We start from the raw sequence: 18222 nt of genomic DNA on the forward strand, positions 1-18222 counted from the left end.
GCAGAGCAGCTGCTGCCCTGCCTGGCTCCCTGTGCCCAGCATAAGTAGTTTTCAGGTTCCTAACCTGCTGTGTCTGGCGAGTTCGGATGCCAGAGCGTGCGGCAGGAGGCGGCTGTGGCGCGTCGCAGTGCGCACGGGGTGACTCGTGCGCGCCAGAGACCTCCGAGAAGGTTCACTCTGCTTCCAGCCGCAGCCCCGTGCAGCTGAGTCCCTGTTTGCTCGGTGACATTAATCAGCGTGTGCTCTGCAGGGCTCTGCTTTGATGTCCTGTGTCATGAGCTGATGCCCCCTGCCGTGCCTGGTCTTTGTGTGGCTGGAGCTGCTGGTCCCCTGCGTGAGGCGAAGGCGAGGGGCTGGGGAGCAGAACTGCAGCCAAGCTGCATTTCGAGGGCTTGCAAGGTGCAGTCTGTCAGTGCCCGTATCATGCCAGTATAATGGGTGTAATCCATTCGTGATTGATCTCTGTCGCTTTAGCAGTGAGATTGGCAGTTTTAAAGTCTACTGAGCGAAACTGTTAAATGAGGCTGTGGTAAATCCCACCTTCATGTGCATTGATCTTGCTGGCACAAAAGGTGCTATTTACACCCACCTGCATGTGCATAGGTAGCAAGTACATTTTTACATTGTATTCTTTGAAAGAAAACACTGATGTTCACTTTTTGAATGTCTCTGGAGAATTTTACCCCTTGGTTTAATGATTTTGCTTTAGTTTTACTGTGTTTTGAAACCACTCAATTTTTAATTCTCAGTCACAGAAGTGCAGTGTTCATCTTTGTCTTCTATTATAATGGATATCGAACATCTTTTCTATTTTCTGTAACAGAAGAGTTAGTGTATGTTGCAAAAATATTTGTAGAGGAAGATGGCACAATTTAACAGGGAAATAATCTGTAAAGGATTAGGAATTTGTGTGTATTTACTGTAAGGTCTTCAGCAATTCATGATAGCAATTCAGGTCCTAAATACTTCTTCACATGTCTGCTTACTGTGTTGTGACTCTTGATTAATTCATCTAGGAACAAGTTCTGCAAAATAATTGAAATATTGTTTGTCTTTTTAGGCAGTGAAGCATGTTGCAGAACCTTTCAACCAGTGGATGAAGGGGAAAGGAAAAAGTGCCATTGACAAATAGGATAGCAACATGGGAAATACAACCACCAAATTCCGCAAAGCTCTTATAAATGGAGATGAAAACCTGGCCTGCCAAATATACGAGAGCAACCCTCAACTAAAAGAAACTCTTGACCCAAATACTTCTTATGGAGAAACTTACCAGCACAATACTCCGCTGCACTACGCTGCGCGACATGGAATGAACCGAATACTGGGGTAAGTGTTTCTTGAGGTTTTGTTTGTGTATCAGTAGCTGATCTAAGAAATGCAAGAGGTTTGATTAGGCTGAAAAAGCCTTAAGTGTATGTGTATATAGATACATATGTATGTGTGTGTTACAAACACAGAATCTGCAACATTTTCAAATACTAATAGAAAGTACACAAATTAGTCTATAGTCACAGGTTGGTATAACAATTTTTATTTTCAATATTTTTGTTCCTTCCTCGTAACATTAATCTTGAATCTTTTTATCATGCTTCCTCATGCCTTCTATTATCTCTAGTTCTTGGAAAATAATAACTTTTCCACAGTTCTTGATGTGTTTCATGTTTTAAAATGATGTGTAGGTAACACTATATCTAATGTATTCCATACTGGTTTTATCTATTTCCAAATGGTACAACAACATTCTTGTGTTACTCAACTTTAGTTTTTCCATTTTGAATAATAACAGTGAACATGATTTATCATGATAATGAGTGAATGCATTATCATTATATAAGAAAAGTAAGGGAATGCATTGCCTGCAATAAAGCTTTACAGAGTCATGGCAGTTCATAATGTTAGCCACTTCCATTTTTCTGTATTTTTGTCAGTGATCTACAATCAATTAAAGATTAACCTTATGCCATCAGACATCTCGTTAATATCTTATCCTTTTCCAGAGATTATGGGTACAAGCTGTTCTAGTCTAGTCATTCTTGAAAATTAGCCCTATATACAATTGCTAAACTACTTCTTCAGCAGTTAATGAGTTAGAGAGAATTTCATAAATATCATCTTGCTTGTATTAGGATTCAGGGTGGAAATATTTGCTGAAGGAGAATACTCTCTTTGTGTATTACTTCTAATCACTATTATTGTATCTTATATTAACAATTTTGGAAATTTTCTTTGAGGTTCTGTGATGGAAGGCTAATCTTGAGGACCGTGAAGGAGCACAGAGGCAGGAGGGCAGGCAAACAGCCACAGAAACATGACAGGGAAAGCCCTGTCCCTGCTCCTCCTGGGGCTCTCTCAGAGTGTGAGGGTGATGGACCCATCGCCCCAGGGTGACACCCATCATGAGTGAAAGGAAGGGCATCCTGGAGCACCTTACAGCCTGGGGCATTGCTGCCTACAGGCTATGGGACACATTGCAGGATGCAGGGGGACAGCATCTTGGCATTGTACAAGACATGCTATGGGATGTTGAGAGAAGGGATCAGAAGTGGGAAAAGGGAGGAATCCAAGGCTGGGCTGGGGAGGAGCAGGCGTAAGAAGACAGAAGGCTGGTTGCACATGAGCAGGTGTCTGGTCAGTATGTTTGTCTGGCCGTGGTCTGCACCTGATCACTGCGATCTGTCTTGTCTTCTTTGTAAACTCCATTTCTAACTCCTTTCCTGGGTGAGGAGACCCTGCCCCTAGAACAGCGTGCATGCATCTGGAGGGCCAGGGCCTGGGGACACAGAGCTGCTGCAGCCTTTCCTGCATCAGGCTATTGAAGTCAGCAACCCCCAACGGTTTGAGGCCTCTTATTAAAAACAAAAAGGGCAAAGAGAAAATATAGGCCTTAAAATCTCTCTAGAAAGCACAAGAATGTTACTGTTCATTTTGGAAGCAAAGGACTTAAACCATTCAAGTTTTCTTTATTGGACTATATTATAAATATCGTGGGAACAGTTTGAGTGTCATTTACTCAGGGATTTTCTGTTCCAGTCTCCAGACATCCGCTGTCAGTACTTAAATTCAGTAGCAACTTTCAAAGTAGTTTGCTTTGGTTGTTAGTAACTCTGGTTCCAGAATGTCATCTCCGTGTTACAAAGCTGTGTTGGTTTGTAACAGATTGTGATCATTGCAAGGAAATACCTAGGTAGCTTTTAGTGGAAACTAAAGGAAACTACTTGTTGAAAGGAAAATGTCTTCTTAGAAAGCTTTGCAATATGTGTTGTGCCATAACTTTGAGTGTTGTAGTTCTGCAAGGGAGCTTTTGGAAATTACAGATTTTTCTTTTTTAATTGTATGGGGTTTGATTGTGTAAGGTCCTTTTCTAACTAGTTACATGCTCATGTCGTATGTTCACCTAGAATATGAAATACCAAAGTGAATTTTTGATCTGGTGTAGGAGATCGGTGTATGAAGAGCGTGACCTGACCAAGATTTGCAGCAGTGTTTATAAAGAAGCAAGAGGACTAAATGAATTGAATTCCTGGCATCATCATTAACAGGACATGTGGCTAATGATGTAAAATAGTCTCTTAAGAGGTCATTTGCATGATACTCAGTCTCATGAGCAGTGAAGGCAATGAACGAATGATAAAATTAGGAAGCCTTTAAAACTGAGTAAATCACTGTGACTCATTGGCGAAAACTGCCAGTGACAGGGAGGGCTGAGGACACTTAATAGGAGCAACTGCAAACAGGGATTGAGTCGTATTATTTTCTAGGTTTCTCTGAGGTTCTTATTCTGTTGGACTTTTCCTCCTCCAATTCAGCTAAGGCAGGTTAAATACTCAAACCCTTATCTGATGAAAGTCCCTTTGTCCCTCAAAGCTCATTTAAAAGTGGGTCTTGCTGACCACATATGTGGCCTTCTAAGGGGAAGTCCTTGGTGCTCCTCATCATTTCCACATAAAATATGTAGTCATGCATTCATTAATCTTAGTAGTAGTCTGACCTGTAGGTAAACATCAAATGCCAGTCAGCTGCTGTGTTTTTAACTCATACAAAGGCTGTTAATATTTGCTATGTAATTTCATCATTATTGCTGTGTAAATGGTGTTATACTGCTGAGTGATTTGTGAGCAGATGCAAGGGTGGAGGTCTCTGCTCAGAAATACAGAGCAGTGAGCTTCACTGGTGCAGATAAACCCTCTACTTGGTAGTTCCATGCTTATTATTTCATATGACATTTGTCTGAAACCAGTCTGAGAATTACTGCCTGACAGTTATTTGAGGAGCGAATTCAGTCTGGATAGTCTTTTCAGAAAAAAAAGGAGGGATTTGGAGAGAAGCCTGAAAGAATCACACCTAAGCTAGAGAATGGTTCTAGCTGCAAAGAAATGCATAGAAGAGAAGAAAGAGCTGAAAATGATGGAGCTTTTGAATTGCAGAAGGCATTTAGTCACAAAGTTGCTGGTAAGCTGCCAGTTCTGGTGGAAGTCAGTTCTAATTTAGCACTCGGCTCTTTTCCCCTTCAAATCTTGCCCTAAACTCTGAACTGAAAACCCGGAGAGGTTTGGAATGAGGGAAGCAGTATTCCTAAGTGTTCAATGGAAGGCCAAGATAAATTAAAGCCCATAGTTTCCTTGTTAACTTAATGATGCCGTTGATACCTTTTCCTAGCAGGAATACTTTAATTCTGTGTTTTGTTACTGCTGTTTCTCCTACTGAGCTATGAGTCCATGTATAAAGCATGATATTTTTTGGTCTGCAGGATTAACAACTAGTTTTGTGTTCTACACTGTTAACAACCAGTATCTTTGGGTCTATGCTGCACAATCCCATTACATCCTCTGCTACTTCTGCTACTCCACGGGTCTTCTGTGTTGTACCAAGCCAAAGATGACCATCTGCAGCAACACCCAGATGCTGACCTCTGTCTAATGGCTTTAATATTTTTTTTTTGAGACATGCTACTTGGGGAAGCCATAAATGAGTTGATAAAAATTCATTTTAAAAGATTTTAAGAATTTTTAGGGCGCTGTAGACAGTTTAGGAGAGGCTGAAGGCAGTGCACAATTTCCAGGCGTTATTTTTGTACAGAATATTACATGAAGTCCATAAGTGAAGCACACCTGAAGAAGCATATGTTGATAGAGACAGAAGTTTCCATTTGAACTTCAGACTGCTCTAAGTAAAATACACAATTACACCATAATCTGGACCTGATTCTCAAAATGGTGATTATATTTGGAAATCTGCAGATTTTTTTGAATTTTTACGTGCTCAGGAAATGGATTTAAGCATTTTTGCTGGAAGAGGTACTAGACTTGATGCGAGTCATTTGAATGGGAACAATTGGAAGGCATTTTCTGAATAAGAAAAGTATGGAACTGGGGACCAGATTGCAGTCTTTGATATAAGGTGTCTTTTAATGTCTGTGAAGACTCCAGATTTCAGAATGAAGAATTAGCTCTTCACAAATTTCCATCAGCTGTAGGATACGATATCTTATTCCTATGTTTTTCTGTTAGGCCAGATCATTTTCTCTTTAGTTTAGCAGGTCATTACTAAAGGGATTCTGGTAAAACTAATAACAGTTTTCAGGCTGAACTTAAGGCATATTAAAAGTCAGGATACTAGCCCATGGATTTCCTCTTGATGAATTGGCAGAGGTTAATGATATTTCAGCAGATTTTTTAAATTTTAAAATAGAAATAAACAGTTTTTTTTACTGCATACAAGAGATTCTTCAGTTGTAGAAGCAGTTTAGGAATCCTAGTGAAACAGTCAGTCTTTCCAGAGGAGAACCTGAAAGTGTTAATAAAGTATTTTCTAGAGCCATCTAATGAATAAAAATGTCAAGAATTGTTGCTATCAGGTGTGCCTGTCAACATCAGATGAATAGTAATACTTTTTGCAAAATTATTTATACCATAAAACTGTCAGTATTGACTAAAAATATTTCTTCTTGTCTATATGAGTATAATATGATTATGTATTTTGGCATGTTGGAGGAACAGCTCTTTGTAAAAAATAACTATGACCAATCAAAGTTACTGTGCATCAGTATTGACCTACCGTGTTGGAAGCTCAATGGTTCAAAACAACTGTATGATTTAATTCATTGCATGTGAACTTTACATTATTGAGGAAATGGCGCTGCACCCTTTGGTGTGTTTTATAACACATGGTTTAGCCATACTTCAGTTAATGCTCAAAAAGCTGATAGCTTTAGTTTTATTCCTGCATTAGAGTTTGCAATGTAACTTGCTTAAAATGGAGCAAGACTTAAATGTGCTACCTACCCCAAGATCCAGGGCAGATGGCATGAAAGACTAAGCAAGATGGCCCTGTTTAGGCTAGAGAAGAGAAGATTGAGAGGAGATCTGATCAATATGTACAAATACCTGAGGGGAGAATGTAGGCAGGATGGGGCCAAACTCTTCTCGGTGATGGCCAGTGACAGGACAAGGGGTAATGGGTACAAATTGAAACACAGAAATTTCCACCTCCTTGTGAGGAAGAACCTCTTTACTGTGAGGGTGACAGAGCCCTGGCACAGGCTGCCCAGAGAGGCTGTGGAGTCTCCTTCTCTGGAGATCTTCCTAACCCGCCTGGATGCCACCCTGTGCCCCATGCTCTAAGTGACCCTGCTGGAGCAGGGGGTTGGACTAGATGATCTCTAGAGGCCCCTTCCAACCTCAGGAAGGGACCTCGGCCATTCTGTGGTTCTGTGAAAGGCAGCCCAGCGCAGAGTGGTTTACCCTGTTACTGCAGCTAGTCCTTTTCTAGTACCTCAGCCGCGTAGCTTAAAGCTACAATGTAAATTGTAAAATATAGTGTACTGTATGGCATGTATAGTATATACATGTGGCTTGGATTCATAAATCAGCAAAATTCACTGTATTTGACCACTGTATTAGACCAGATTCTGATTCAGTTTAGTCTCTAGCTATCAGAACCACCAGTATAACTTTTTATCACATTACTTTCAATTTCTTTTTATTTTTCTATGGAGGCATAGTACCTTGTCAGTAGATAGTAGATGCCTTATTAGTAGATAGTTAATCACAAGAATGCCTTAGTACTGCACGGTTGATGGGCTGACCCGCAAGGACTAATGTCTTATCAGCAAAGAGCAAAGCAGGGAAAGGAGGAGGACTACAACCACATGTGGAATGTCTTGTCAGCAGATGAGGAACAAAGCAAGGAGAAGAAGATAACCACAACTGCATGGCTGGCAAGATGCTGGTTGGTTGTGATCTTTGCAACACTTGTGTTAAGAGAGTATAAAAGAAGTTGGTTTGAGAATAAAGTTGTCTCACTCTGCATCCCAGACTGAGTCCGTTCTTTCGCAAGGTGCAACATTTTTCTATACATAGGTACTTTTTCCTGTGTTCATAAAGTAGTATATATACATATATCACATATATGTGTGGCATAAATGCAAAAATATGTCACTTAGACTGAAATATACATTTGCAGAGAGAAAGAAAAAAAAAAAGATACATAGATATGTAGATATAGGGCAGTTTTTATCCTTCAAGCATGACAGATTTTAAAAGAACCTGAAGAAAGAGTTGTGGTGATATTACTTTCCCAGAGTGAGGGAATGTGACAGTTGTTTATTATTCAAGTTCACACAGCCTGATGATCTTGAGTCTCTTGCTGCTTTTCAGCAAATACGGATAGTAGTAGGTGTAAATGTTACAGTCTCTTTTTTTTTGCCACCTTTTTTGTGCTTTTGTCACCTCAGGATTCGAGTCTGTGAAGAGCTGTGTAGCTTAAAGGAAAATTTGGAAACTGCAACTAAAGTCAAGTCTGACTGCCTTTTCTCCCATAGACACTTACATATTTTCACTCTACCAGTAAATTTCCAGGCAAAATTTAACATTTTCTGCTCTGAAGCTCTCAGCCAAATTGCAGGGGCCTATAGCACTACGCTCTGAAAGCCTATGTCAGTGCCAAATATCAGTGATAAAAGTGAAGCCCTTTCAAGCAGGCAAACTGTGTAAAATGTATGAATGTCCCTCTTTTGGGACATTAATCGTCATCTCTGTATTTTGAGTCATGGACTAAGATGGACTTTTCAGCTTTGGCTTTGACTGAAGAGGTGTTCCTTTGACTTTTGTAAGGGATTAGAGGAAGAGAGGAGGATTTGTAGCACTTCCAAGCCCAGATACAGATGCCAAGTGAGGTGCTGGTTTTCTTTGCTGGCTCTGGAGTTTGTCACCCCTATTTCTGAGACATACAGTTTGATTGACAAGGAAGAAGAACAAGAAATCCCAACTGAGTTTTATGTTTGTTTGTTTCATACCAACAGTGTTACAAAAATTGTTCCAGAAAACTACTTTAAGTGAAAAGTGCCTTTCTATTCATGTATGAACAGAAAACCTGCAAGGAGGCAGGGTTTGAGCACTTCTCATTTTAGATTAGAACATACATAACTTCTTAAAAAACAGTGTGTTGCAGGCTTTCCCCAAAGGCTTAATTTTATGGTGGAAGTGAATTGTAGTAATACAATTACTCATTAATACAGCTCCCATTTTTTGTTATTTGACCTGCTAGAGAGAATTTTAGGTCTTAAAAGGGGCTACTGATTTCACTGCCTTGAAATTCAGTGTTTATGCACCAAGTGTGCATGCTCTCTCCACCTCGGAGAGAGCATTTGTACCCATTCAGCAGCACTTTGCTCTTCTATAAATGTTACCTACACACATCTTTGTAAAGGAAAATGAATAGTTTGAAGCATATATTTGGTAGAAGATTAATGGAACCCCTATGGATTGGGATTATTAAAGCGAATTTTTTGGCAGAGTTTGTAGGGGAGAGTATAGAAGTTTAAAAAATATAAAATAGCAGGGGGAAAAATACATACAGTATAATCAACTGGTGACTAGGCAAGCTGTTCTCTTTAACTGATACAATTCAGTTAGCTTTACTAATGTATTAGCAGAGATTCTGAATATTTTTGTTTACATGTAGAATAATGTTTTGTGAGAAAGTGTGTGACAAGATCACTACCAGAGCACTGTGCTGTTTTGCAGTCAGATACAGAGTCATCTGATTTCGGAGGGAATCATGTGCTTTAAAATGCCACAGTATGGAATTTAAGTGATAATTATAATATTCTTCAGTTTAGACACTGAAAAGTACATATCTAAAGATAATAGGAATACCTCATCTGATATGAGAGGAGACAATGAAGGTTTTATGGCAATTAGAAAATAACCCAAGCCCTAGCTCATAGTAATACAAACTACTACTGTAACCTGAGAAAGTTCTGCACTGAGTATTAAAGCAACATTTTACTTCTTTTATTGGAGAACTAGCAGGAATCAGTATGTTGTAGGTGAAGCAACTCAAAGTGGGAGGAAGAAATGTGGTTAAAAAACAGCTCACAGCATTTGAAGGATGAAAGTCTAATTAATGCAGCCATCTAGCCATGTTCTACAGTCTGAGTTCGAACTTTTGAAATTCAAAGCTCAGGCACTTATGTTAAAGGTGAAATCCGTCTGCCTTGCAATATCAGGTTGTTGCATTAGCTTTGTTCCATTAGCTTGCTGCTGGACCTTTTACCACCTTTAATGTCAGTATTTCTCTGGTTGTTTGTCCTCAGGAGTTCCTGCTGAAGCTTCTGCAGAGAAACTGGTTCTTTTGATATCCTATTTTATTGCGCAGCCCATTGTAGTGGCTGCAGAAGGGATCTGACTCCTTCTTTGTCACACTTCTCTATTCATTCCACATCTTATTTGAAGGTAACAGATGTCTGCTATCTCTTCTAGCTCTGCTTTGCACAGCAGCTTGGAAATTGTTTCTTACATCTAGATTCCAGGTAAAAATCATGAGACAAACTGGCTCAAACATCAAAGAGTTAGCTAGTCTTTAAGTGAAAAAGGAGGCACACAAGGAGTCTTTCAAATCTTTGGCTGCTGCCTTTTTTTTTTTCTTTCCCTAGTGTTATGATCTCGTTTTCTTTATGAAGATGCTGGAGTCTGAGGATGGAATACTAAGATGCAGATGGATGTCCCAATTGCATGGATAAGAGGAGAAGGGAATAATAATAAATGACTTTTATAGAATTCTTCTCCTCATCCCTCCCCTTCTCCCCCTTTCTTTCCTTGTCTCCTTTTGTTTTAGTCTCTACTTTCGCACTAGGTAAAGCTACTTCAACCAAAGTAACATTGTACTTCATATTTGATACTGGTTAGTCATATCGTTTCTTGTAAATCTGATCTGTTGCTAAATGCTTTTTATTTTCTGAGAATGAAAAACCTGTTAGCATTTTTTTCACCAAGCTTCAGTCTTAAGTTTGGCATGTTCATACTAACTAAGTCTTCCATCATGGAATGGAAGAGAAATGTCTCCTAAGGACCATTTTTTGCTGCTGAAGTAAGCTTTTTGTTTGGTTGGTTTGATTTCATTTTTTTTTAAAATGTAGTAGCTATTTCAGGAAAAATCCTAACAGAGACAAGGTACAAATTTTAACATTGAGGAGGCTAATCATCTAAACCATCTAAACAGAAAGATGAGGAATATTTGACCTTGTCTAGCAACAGAAGGGAATATTATATTTTAAGAAGGTTTAACATTGAGACTTCTAATGACAACATAGGTATCCTGACAATAAAATGAAAAATATCAATGTTTTGTACTTAATGATGGATTAGTGATATCTATATTGAAAAACAGTGAAACCACTTTCCGTCAAAACTTTTCATAGGCTCATACTGGTTTTGATGATTTTTTTTTCTGTGAAATTACAGCACATTGTTGCATATCCTAGGAAAATACTCCTTCAGAATATTGTCTTATTTCCTGCATAATAGACTTTAAAAAAAATGAAAATTAGGTTTCAAATCAGCAAAAGCATTTTTTAACAGATATTCTAGAGGGATTTTCTGTTTTGATAATTTTGAAATGTTGGTGTGTTCTGCTCTCTGAATCTACATTTTGTTGAAAAGTAATCTGAATTAATTTAAGACATTTCACAGACTGGCTGAAAAAATAGATTATGATTCTGAGTGTATGATGTATTTTAGGAGATCAGATTGAACAGACTCACCTGATTTGTCTTTTACTGATATCTGTTATTCCTGAGGAATAACACTAACAAACTCTTTGAAGTTTCTCTAATTTTAGCGTTACTTGTTCATGTAACATATATTTCAATAATCCAGTTTGACAACCAGTAATAATCACTACTATAAATGAATATTATTTGTTGGAAAAATATACTGGAGGAGTAGACTAGTTTTCAGATGGCAGTTGCGTAAGGCTTTGGTATTAGAAATATGATCATCATGCACATGCTCTGCTGCATCTGTGCACCCTTCAGGCCCCTGGGCGGTTTGTAGTGTCCCACATCCTCCTCCTCCTCACCAGGTTGTCATCCTTTAACATGTGGCCCTAGGGATAGTGAGTATATGATCAAAATCAAGCATTTTGGGGGGCTGGACTAGATGATCTCTAGAGGTCCCTTCCAGCCTTAACCATTCTGTGACTCTGTGTGATCTTTGTTATGTGGTGAACATATATCAGTGCGTTTGAGAACACAGGTTTAATTCCACAACAAGATGCATATCCTGTCACGAGATGGAATATGGTTATAATATCAGCTTACATGACAGACGTCGCATAAAGTCCTGTGATTGGGGCTGTACCGTGATATTTAGTTTTCAAGGACTTTTAGGAGAGCATGGCTCTCTTGGCATCTGGCAGAACCAGGATGCATCATCAGGTCTGGAAAATACATGCAAGTCAGTGACACAAAGAGCCCATTTCATCACTCATCACTCTCTCTTCAGGCCTATCTGAAGTTTGACGGGATTGTAGCTCCTCTAATAAAACAGAAATACCGTTTTTTGTTTTTCTTGTTTGGATTTTCATTCTGTTCTGCAATGACAGTAATTGCAATGCTGGAGCAAACAAGAAGGTGAAAACTCATTTGAGATAAGCCAAGTGTTGGCAGACCCGCACTGGTTTATCTCTTGATGATAGAGATAAATTGTCTGTTATCGTGGCAGACAATTTTGGAAACCAGTTTAGGGAACAGAACCAGTTTAGGGAACACTTAAAAAACAGAAAGTCAGAGTTTAAAAATGAAGTCAATGGAGAGAAGGATTCTCAAACACATCCTGATATTCAAGGTCTGCTAGAATTTCTACAGAATTGGTGTGACTGGGCTATCATGAGGAATCGAAAGGTTCTAGAAAAGACTTTTTTGTTTTTCTAGCATCCTTTTTCTGTGAACCATTGTTCCCACTTCTTTAAAAAGAGAGTATGTTTTGATCTCATTTTTAAACTCATCAGAGATTTTTGAAGGGAAGAAGTGGTAGAAAACAGACTGACCAGACGAGTATCCTCAGTACATCCATCCACCACAGAGTAGGATCAACTGCAATTTTCTACTGAAATACTTACTTGGTCTCTTTTCAGTAATTTTCAGGAGGGTAATTCTACACCTGCCGTATGTAACCTGCTCCTTTGTAAAATAATTTCAGGATTATTCTTTGTCCTGAAAAAAGCATGGAATAACTCTGAAAAAGAGAAAGTCATAGCACCCAGTTCTTGATAGGATATATTCAGGGAGGACAGCAAGGGGAGGTGGATGTCTAGGCTTGTAAACAAGCCATAACAGTGGCGTAATTTGGCATTTAACTATGTGCTGTCAAAGAATTATTAAGTAATTGCTTCACAATTTCCACTCAGTAAGTATGGTGAAATATATTTGTAGTTAAAAGAGCAACATAATGAACTGAAGTTAGTAAAACTATGGCTATGTTGTATAGAATGTGGGAATGAGGAAAGGTTGTTTTATTAGTTGTGAATGACTTTACTTCCAAATCTTCCAGTTATTTTTTATATCCAGTCTAATTGTTGCTCTATTACTTACATATCTTTCTTATTTAGAGCCACAGTTATATTTATTTTGTACATGCAATCTTTGGACCTGAAAATTTTTGCTTTTATATGTTTGCCATTTCTGACTGAAGCAGTTCATTTGTGAATTCACATGTTTTTATGGATTAAGAATAGCATTAAATATTCTAAGATGAGTCTAGAGATTACGTAAAAATGATTTAGGAGCAAGGAACTATTTTTTTAGGCTTTAATGCTTAGCAATTATGTCAGTCATCATAAATTGTCTGGAAGAATGTTTGAAGAAAAACTGTCTACTCTAAACTGCCTAGTTTGAGTTTTTTGTGCGTTTTTTTGTTTTGTTTTGGTTTGTTTGCTTCGTTTTGCTCATTTTTGTTTTGTTTTGATTTTTGGCCAGTTTGGTTATCAAGTTCTGTGCACTGCCATTCACCAAGAGTGAAATGGTCTGGTTTTGTAGTTAGACGGTACCTGCCTTTGGGGGGCTTCTGCGCTTGTTTTGACCCAAAAGCGATGGGAATCAACTTTAATGAGTTTTTGGGCTAGAGACAGAGTGGTGGAAGCTGTTTGCCACTTTTGACTTAATCAGGATTCCAGAAAAACAAGTTTTTTGGAAGGAGGGAAGGCAGCAGTTTGATGTGGGGATGGACGGCTTTACTTCATGAGCCTGCGGGCTGCGCTTCAGATCTAACAGGATGCCGCCACTTTTTGATGCATCCCTCCTATCTTCACACAGTGCTTTCATCACTGCCTCCTTTCTGCCTCCAGCACTACCAAGGGTCTTGTTTTCCTGTCGAATCTCCTGCAGGCAGCCACCCATGAAGAGACGGTCTTCCTTCTCTGCTGCTTCCCACCATTCACCTGCCCTCAAGCAAAATGTACTATCTGCAGCATCAAAAGACTAAAGCAAGATTGGTTTTAAGGGCTAGTGTGATGTCTTTGTTCTTCCCTTTCAGAACTGGGTTGTAGCTTCCGTAAGTCATTCCTGCCAAGAAGCAGCAGAAAGCTGTGTTGTCCCAGGAGCTGGCAAGAGTCAGGGCTGTGATTCCAGGAATCCGTGTGTTGTTTCCCTTTCATTCCTCAGCTGCTCCTTTCTGCTGCTGTAGTTCACTGCCTGTTTGGAACAGCCTCTAAAGGCCATTTTCTGGAAAAAACTTCAACTCTTGCCAGCCTCCCATAGGTGAGGGTTTGCATTGGGTTGCATTTCCAAAACGAGTAGCAGGGAGGATCTTTTCTCAATACATGTGGTGCTAGCAGAATAAGAATTCCATGTGTTTTCAAGAAGCAGGAAATACTGCCTTTACACTGAAAAAGGGTGAGATGAAGAAGAACTATTTTTTTTTAAGTTGTGCCGTAAACATTTTAAGCATTTAGCTTGGCATTTAGCATTTTAGCCAGCATTTAGTGTTTTACGGCCTGCAAGAGTGGGTGAACCTAATTGATATCTTCTGTTTGTAGACTACACAATTTAGAACACAGAAAAAAATATCTATCTTGTTGATCTTGTGACCTAATAAAAGTTCTTGTAATGCAACATAGCATTCTAGAATAAATTCTGCCAACTAAAATTTGCTGCATACCAACAAAGTAATTATGTATGCTACTTAATGATGTTTTGGTAATTCATCCTCATCTTCACAGCTGACTCTCCTAAGAGTAATGGAGAAGAGCTGGTAGTGCTCACTTTTGGGTGTGAAACGCTCCTTCAGCTTTCCCTAAGTGCTTATTGCCGTTTTCAAACAGGGACTGATTTCCATTGTGTTTTCCTGAAATGAAAGCAAAAGCCATTTATAGTCTTTGGGAGAGATTAAATGGGTAATTAAAGCACCTGTGAGCACCACCTACCAGGAAGAGAGTAAGCGTGTTTTTCTTTTATTTCTTTCATGTTAAGAGATGCACGAAGCAGTAGTCATTACCTGTTACGGATGTTTATCCCTGACACGGCTAATCAAAATCTTGGCAGGAGGAAAAGGGAGCAGTCATAACAGAGACTTCCCCCTTGAAGGCCATGGGCTGCACTGTGAGCTGATTGTTGTTGTACTCCCTTTTTCTCCCCATGCAGGACTTTTCTTTTTGTGAGAGACGGAAACCCAAACAAACGGAACGTGCACAATGAGACATCTATGCACCTGCTGTGTATGGGACCTCAGATCATGATCTCGGAGGGAGCTCTTCATCCTCGCCTGACGCGACCCTCCGAAGATGACTGCCGACGAGCAGACTGCCTGCAAATGATCCTCAAGTGGAAAGGAGCAAAACTGGATGAAGGACAATATGAAAGAGCAGCAATTGATGCTGTTGATAACAAAAAAAATACACCTTTGCACTATGCTGCTGCCTCAGGGATGAAAACCTGTGTAGAGGTAAAAGCTGCTATTGAATCACAATTCGTACACTACTACTAGGAAATGACACATACAGTGTTTCATAAAGCTGTTTTAGGGAAAAAAGAATTGATGTCTATAATTAACAGGTACGCTGAGTAGGCATTGAGGAAAAAATTGATTCTGCATCCATTAACTTTATGTGATAAACTCTTCAGCTTCTTTCCTCTGTAGCTTTCCAGGGTAAATCATTCTTCCATATACCGTTTTCCTCTCCCTATACTATTTTCTGTGCTGTACCTTAAGCCTCTGGCCGTCTGCCCCCTGAGAAAGTACTGAGAAATTAACCTTCCTTATAACAGCCTAATTCTTGCCTCCCTGTCATTTCATGTCATAACAGAAAAAGGGGAGCATATTTAGCACTTAGACCTCTTTGAGCCGAAGTTGGTGAGAATTACTCATATGTACTGATCCAACATGGGAACAGTCTCTTTCAGTAGAGAAGTGGCAAACAGAGTAGATGTAGCAATCAATTTTTGTAATATTTCAATTTTTGGTATTTATAAATCTACTTGCTGATATTTGTGAAATACTGTGCTTATTACACTGATGTGTAAACTGCCTAAGGTTGGATCCATATTTATACATAACTGCAAAGAGAAAGAACAATTGCATTCCCTACAGAAACTCTTATTCCTCACTTTTCTGTCAATCTTATCTAAAATCTGTTTCTCCTTTTGAGATCTTGGGGTTACTTGGACTTTAGATTTACATAAGATTTGAGCAAGAATTCTTCAGTCATTCAGCTTCTATGGCCCCAAATTGGGCTGTGTCATGGTGTTAGGGTTAGGCTCTGATACTCAAAACATTAAACTTTGGAGAGCATGAAGCAAATACAGTAAGATCCACATATACCAGGACAACCGAAAGCATCACAGACACTGTGGAGAAAGTCATGGTTCTGGAGCTGGGCTAACACTTTTAACTGCCACCCTTGAAATTGGTTAGTTTTAAACTCATCTTGAAACTTCATGGTTGTCTCCCTCCACAAATGATCGTGCTGCTTCTGAGAGACTATGATATAATTGAGTAGGTGAACCAAGTTACCAAACTGTTAATTCCCTATTTGATTATATAACTAGATTTGTATTTCTTTTATTTTATAGTATTATTTTATATTTAACATTATCTCTGCTCTACTTAGCTTTGAATATAGACTTTCTGTGGTATCCCTGGAATATGTACTACTAAATTGACTAGGCAGTTTATGACACTAATTTTCTTCTGGCTTTCCTTTGAAGAAGAATTTAGAGTCTCTTCCACTAAGCTAGTCATTAGGCAGAGTTTTGACCCAGTTACATAGTCCTAACTAATCATGCTTTAGAAACATGGGGTACACTCCCATGTCCAAACTTGTCATGTGCCCTTCCATAGGATAGGGGACATTGCTGTCCTAGATCCTAAGATCTTAAGACTAATATTAATATCTGTGCTACCGTAAGTCCTCCAGTATAATCTGTGGACCCTTTAACTCCTTCGGGAACAATACATTATGAAACGTTGGAGTCAGAGCTTAGTGAAGGAATTTAACAATGAGCTCCTGTTTTTGTTTGATTTTATTTAAATTATTAATGGGACTATTCAAATTATTAATCTTCTTGTAATGATTTAGAAGCCTTTTAACAGTGGCACCAAAGAAACATGGCACCATTATTAACAGCACGTCGATCTGCACGTTCCTCATCTTGCAGACTAGATTTTCAACTACACAAGTCTCTTTTAGGCACGTTTGTTGATTTTGCTCCTTCAGAATGTGAATAATTTCCCTCAGCTATTTTTTTGCTAGAGTTTAAAATATACAGACATAGTGTGAACGGTATGTGAAAGTCAAGATATGTTAACAAAATTTTCTCAATATTAAAAAGTGCACATAATAAGTGGGCTGGATATCTTGTTAGTTATCCTAGCACTGTCTATATTCTGCCTGATATTCTGGTATGAAGAGAAAATATGTTGTCATACTTACTGACATAAATTACTTCTTAATTAAATTTTGATAAACTTTTTATTTATTTGGGAGCTTTTTATATTTACTTTTTATTTTGGGGAACATGGAAAAAATTCACAGTGATATACCAGAATGATTCCAGATGTGTAAAATGTGCTCTGTATACTGACAGATTAAGGAAATTATAACCTGTTGAAGAAAAAAATAAGAAGTGACATGTTCTTGATATGCAAGAGTCTATCAGGAGAACTGATTTTTATTGAGGAAATTTTAGTTTATTTCATTTTTAAAAATACAAAGATTAGAAGGTGAGTTTTGAAATATTCTGGCCAAAAATAATGGATAATGTTGTCGTCATCAGCTGAAAGCAAAGTAATGTTTGTAGATTTTACTTTTATTTAGAAGTAAGATAAATGGTTTTACTAATGAACAATTGGCCTGGGTGCTCTACATTAGAAATTTGGCATTGGAATACATTATCATTAAAATGTCATAATAAATCAGCAAAATTGTCCACTCTTGGCCATTAAATCTCTGGCATTTATTGTCTTTGTTGATCATTTTATATCAGGAGACAGGGTCAGACAGCTGAGAGCAGCACAACTGCTGTTTCTTAGCTAGAAGCTCCATTTCTGGGCGGTTGCTGGAGCAAGGCAAGAGACAAGGCCAGGGTGTCTTTTGTATCAGACGTTGAGAAGCTTAGGCTGGGCCCAGTGTGTGTGTTCCTGGCATCATTCACTTAAGAGTAGAAAAAAGAATGCTGACTTTGCACTAGGTTACGTTAGCATTTATAGCATTAATTCATTTCACTCTATTGTGTCCTCAAAAATAGACCTAAATGGCTAGAGCTATCAGCAGTATTATGTGCTGCTGTCTGTGAATGATTCCCCATCTTCCCTCCTACCCAAGGATTCTCCCTTCTTTTCTTACCAGCAATTTTTCAGGTCTGTGATCTTATTTTTTTATATAAAGAATAGTTAAGGCGATTTGAAGGCTGTTTTAGCTCCATCTTGCCTCAGGTCCCTCATTACA

At 38.7% G+C, this 18222-nt stretch overlaps 1 protein-coding gene across 3 annotated transcripts in view; it reads left to right on the forward strand.

Annotated features, from left to right (window-relative positions):
• The first annotated feature begins 1003 nt into the window (after nucleotides 1-1003).
• The window catches only part of ANKIB1 (ankyrin repeat and IBR domain containing 1), a 48160-nt gene continuing 30941 nt past the window's right edge, over nucleotides 1004-18222 (forward strand). For all 3 annotated transcript variants that reach the window (XM_010228176.2, XM_010228178.2, XM_010228177.2), the window contains exons 1-2: nucleotides 1004-1329; nucleotides 14921-15221. In XM_010228176.2, coding sequence (XP_010226478.2) covers nucleotides 1142-1329; nucleotides 14921-15221 — 489 coding nt within the window. In that variant the 5' untranslated portion in view covers nucleotides 1004-1141. The remainder of the gene's footprint in view (nucleotides 1330-14920; nucleotides 15222-18222) is intronic.

The sequence above is a fragment of the Tinamus guttatus genome, unplaced genomic scaffold, assembly GCF_059628265.1.
Source record: "Tinamus guttatus ecotype Peru unplaced genomic scaffold, ASM5962826v1 Tinamus_guttatus_pri_ptg000509l, whole genome shotgun sequence".
Classification (NCBI taxonomy): Eukaryota; Metazoa; Chordata; class Aves; order Tinamiformes; family Tinamidae; genus Tinamus; species Tinamus guttatus.